Below are 4,734 nucleotides of genomic sequence, written 5' to 3'. Positions count from 1 at the left end.
CTGTGAGCCTATCCTGTCAATAAACTCATGCAAAGCAAGAGAAAAAGCCTTGAGTACCACTGAAAAAAGGGAAACCCAAAACCAAACTAGAATGAGTTAATGACACGCAACTCTTTCAGCTTGCTTGCTTGTCTTTGGCCTTTATCTCCCTTAGAACAGGTCCTAAAATCAGGACCATTTCAGAACTGTTTGGGAACAAAGGAACTGCCTATAAATATACTTTAACACGCAGAAGACTAGGAAGAGTCGGAGCTAACTGTGGTTGTATGGTGAACAAAGTGAATTAGACACAGTCTGCATTTAACTCTTTTTTTTAAATTGGATTTCTCCCATAGCTGCAACTTAGAAGTTTTAGGCATGGCTATGGTGGGACTGAGAGGCCTCCTATTCCCTGCTATATCCCATTTTCCTGCCCTTCGTCTGGATAAGGGTATGGGGGGAGCCGGGTGCGTTTTGTTTTGTTTTCAATACTACACTAACTTGGCAGCTAAATAAACGGTAAGATATTTACTCCCCCCCTCCTCTCCCCAGCCTTGTGTTCCCTCAGTCACTGCACTTTGCTGCCTCCTTGTTCGGATCAATGCCAGCGCTTGCGAGTCCATGCTCTAGAACAGTGCAGGAAAATAAAGCAGACTGGGGGAAACGCCCGCTGCTCCCCAACACACATCTTTCCTCTGGGCAGGAGAAGGAACCATCACGCGGTGCTGGAGGAAGAGGCCGGGCACAGAGAGGGAGCGAGCCAGGAACCAGCACTACGCGCCGAGGAATCTGGCAGGGCACTGAAGCCCCCCCAGCAAACACGCCAGGGAGCAGCTCCCTCGTGTTTGCACGACAAACCGATGCCTCAACTCCAAGACTCTACAGCAACAGACCAGACTGGTTAAAGACAGAGGCATTTCTTACCTGGAAGCTCCTCAGCACTGCGCAGAGTAGCTGCTGGTCAGGTTCTGAGCGGAGCCCTCGTGCCTGGCCAGGTGACTCCCACTACAAATTACTGGATAAGCAAGTCCCTTCAGCTGTGCTCCGCAGGGCCCCTGGCACCCGGAGCCGCAGCCTGGGCTCCTCACACACGCCTCTCTGCTGGGCTTCAGCTCGTACCCAGCTTCTTTCACATTTCCCGAGTCTCTGTAAATTTGCCTGTGCTCTGGACTCCTAACGCTTACTACGATTTCTGTCCTAGAGCTGGCCCTAACCGTTGGCATTGTCTGTAACGCTGAGGTTTTACATTTGCTCGTGGTTGCAAAAATTAAAGCAGCTTTGCTTACGCTCTCAAAATTCCAGCAACCAGGAATCTGGTTTTTGAACGCTTTGGAACCTTTTTATGGTTTCAGTCAGAGCTAAACCCTGGATGAAAGGTCCCCATCTGCAAAGGCTCAGCATATACATACTGTATGTGGTATATTTAGGGGGTTTCAGAGAAACGTGGGTGTGAGCCTGCCACGTCCCTCATCCCTATTATTTCCGAGAACAGCCCAATCTTTTTCCTGTTAATACCCCCAGTGGCTCTCTCTGATATACTGTTACTAAATTCAGCTACTTCTATTCACAGGTACTATGGTCAAACCACTGCTGATATTGCAGAAAAATTTACTTTTTTGCCAGTAAATGCTATGGGTTCAACTTGAGAGGTCAACTGTGATTCTAACTGTTTGTATGCGAATAGCTTTACCCATTTCTGTTTATACTGTGAGGTGCACTTCCCTGCAGAAATACTGCATAAGCTGCGGTGAGATCCTGTTTCTGGGGAAATGAAATGCAGAGTTAATCATTCTTTCAGTACTGTAAGAGTTGATCTTGGTGAGGCCATTCAAGGCCAGAGCTGTAACCGTCAGATGTTTAGTGATACCTAACCAGCCCTTCAGGGCGTTTTCATAAACTTGATAAATCAAAGACAAGTTCATCTGTCATCGAGCTATGCGGTTATTCATAGCAGACTGTACCTTTCCAGTAAGGGAGAAGCACTTGGTGCAGGTAGCTGATGGAAACAGAAGCCAGCTCTGCCTGTAAAAAGCCACCAGAATACTGCATGTTTTTTTAAAAACAGAATTTACAGGCTGCACCTGCGTGTAGCTCAAAAACGTATAGCCATTCCTGAAGTGAGCGGTCCACGTCTATTCCAGGTTGATGTTGCCAGGATCACAATGACCTTTTATTGGTATTTAGTGACCGGGGTGAAGTGAGGGTCTCGTCAGCCTAGCCTACAGCGTCCGTTTATGTTACAAGGCGTTGACCTGGTAGATGCTAATTGAGTATCTCAAAAGGGAAGCCAAGTTCTGGAGGACTACATGAGGATTTTTCCTCATCTGAAGCTATAGGGGAGCAGCGTAAACAGTTCACAAATGACTGGCTATGCCAAATAAATGGTTAAGTTCGCTGGGTTGCTCTCCATAGTGAAAAAATAAAAATAGCTAGCAGCATGGCTCCGTGGGATGGTCTTTGCGGTTTATGCAAAGCATGATTGACAACAGGCATGAAAATTTGGCCCCATCTGATACTGTGAAGCAACTGCTTTTTTGAACTGCAACAGGCTTTGCCAGTAACTCACAGCAACAGATGGGGCCCTGTCAGGGTCTGAAGAGCTCACAAGGTACAGAAAGAAATAGCTGGAATGACACGGAACCCGTAGCAATCTGGTTGCCATAAAACTACTGAAACGGTTGCCGTAGTTTGCCCTTAGCCTACTGGAATAGTAGCTTTCATCAGCAATTCATTTCTGAGAGCATCTGGGCATCCCTCTCACCTTCCCAAGGAGGGCAGACCGCCGGACCATGGGTGGAGCCTCCCGACTTCACGGTTCACTGGCATCACTTCAGAGGCCTGGAGGCATCCGAGAGACAGGTCCGGGCTTGAGCAGCTGTGGATTCCGAAATGAACCAAAGGCATTTTTGAAAGAGGACGCATGCCTAGTTAGCCTGCCTGGTACAGCAGTGAGAAATTTGTTTAGTCTCAGGAAAAGCCCTGCCAAGCAATGGTTTGTACTTAGAAAGCTTTTGAGAGTCTCCCAAAGTGACATATGAAATAAAATGCCTCAAGAAAATACCACAGTAAAGAAAAGAACACTGAGACTCATCGAGGGAGGCTCAGCATAAACAGGGATGTCTTTGGGTCTGTGATATCGCTCATCCCTTATAGACTGGCTCTCCGCTGGTAGCGCTGACAGCATTGGTGTGCTAGGGAAGGTCAATAATGTCACTGCGGTTATTCCAGCGTCGCAGGGATGCAGCAGGGTGCAGACAGGAGGGGGGAATTTACAGCTGGCATTTTTGAAAGAAGCAAGGCAGCCAAGTGCCCAAATCGAATTGGAGTTCAATGGGATTTGGGTGCTCAACACCCCACGACCTTTGAAAATGCCACAAATGATTTGAGAACCTGCATCACTCTGCTAGTGAATCAGTCCAGGTGACTATTTTGTAATGGCTTCATTCCATAATGAAACGGAATTTCACCCTCGCCCTTCGCCTGGAGTTTGACAGTTATACATTGAGTGACCAGAGCAAGCAAAGGCAAATGGGGGGGGGGCTTTGAATGGTATGGTCACCCTTTGCTGTAGCAACAGGCAAGAACAACACTTGGCAGTAGTTTATCTCTAAAAACCGGACAAAACAAAACACTCTTTTTCATTCACAACTGCTCCTCCTGCTCGTGTCCATCTTGAATTTCCTGGGAATTGTGGAAGTGGGCTATCCTGCTAAGAAACTGAAGGCCAATCAGTAGGAAACTGGAGCCAATGGAATCACATGTGATTTGTTCTCCTGTGAGTAAAATCAGAACTTGGCCCTTGTGCCTTACACTGTTTTCTGTTTGTTTGTTTGTTTGTTTGTTTAATATTAAAGTTCTTGTTCAGTGTTGGATCCAGCTTTAAAAGGCATGACCTTATATATATGTGGCAGTGAGTTGCTGAAGTTATTAATTTACATATTTCACTGGGTGCAAAGATGAGCCACACAATCCTGTGATCTTCCAGATGCCCCAGAAAATGCATGTACTTGGCTGACGGGGATACATTCTTGCCTCCTCGCCGCCAGGACAGACAGGTTGCTTTGCAGGAGAGCACAGCCTTAGCATCAATCTCCATGTGTACCTCTGATGGCAAGCAGTTTTGGTTTCTATTACTGAGCTTATTTAAAAATATTTGTAGCTCATGAGCACTAGCCCAAATCTCTGTCAGTGCCAAATTTGGGCAGTAGATCACTACTGCTGCCCTACGAGTTCGGGTACCTGTAGCAATTAATTTCATCCTCTGTGATTCCACGGCAGCTTCCTAGTTCTTCTACAACTGCTTCCTCCAGCTCTTTGCCAGTTTCTGTGAGTTATTGCCTTGTGTTGTTTTCTGGTTTTCCTTCTGGCACAACATAACATGGGCAAAGCAAACAGGTGGCAGGTAAAAGGCTGATCTTTATTCCTTGGTCTTCATTATGTGGCATAAGTTGTGCTTACAAAAGCCCATAGCCCTGTTTCATAGCAATGTCAGTAAGACCCTGGCTTTCAGAGGCTGATTTTGTCTTTCTGGGAGACAGGTAAAAGAGGGTGTAACTGGGCCTGACTGATGGGAAAGCTGCAAGCTAGGGCAGCGGATGGAAGCTGGCGCAGGTTAGAATTGCTTTGTGTTGTAAACACTGAGACGCTGTGCTAGTTTGCTGGAACAACGGACTCAGCCATGGGGCAGAGCAGAAAGCAGACGTGTTAGCAGAGTTCTGTGGGCAGGAAAGCAAAGAACTGTTCCTCCTGCCTGCA

At 46.9% G+C, this 4,734-nt stretch overlaps 1 protein-coding gene across 1 annotated transcript in view; it reads left to right on the top strand.

Moving 5' to 3' along the window:
- The first annotated feature begins 2,768 nt into the window (after positions 1-2,768).
- The window catches only part of TTLL10 (tubulin tyrosine ligase-like family, member 10), a 33,425-nt gene continuing 31,459 nt past the window's right edge, over positions 2,769-4,734 (top strand). The window contains exon 1 of the mRNA XM_009325265.1: positions 2,769-2,919. Coding sequence (XP_009323540.1) covers positions 2,769-2,919 — 151 coding nt within the window. The remainder of the gene's footprint in view (positions 2,920-4,734) is intronic.

The sequence above is a fragment of the Pygoscelis adeliae genome, unplaced genomic scaffold, assembly GCF_000699105.1.
Source record: "Pygoscelis adeliae isolate BGI_AS28 unplaced genomic scaffold, ASM69910v1 Scaffold36, whole genome shotgun sequence".
Classification (NCBI taxonomy): domain Eukaryota; kingdom Metazoa; phylum Chordata; class Aves; order Sphenisciformes; family Spheniscidae; genus Pygoscelis; species Pygoscelis adeliae.
This window is presented reverse-complemented; position numbering and strand designations above follow the sequence as displayed.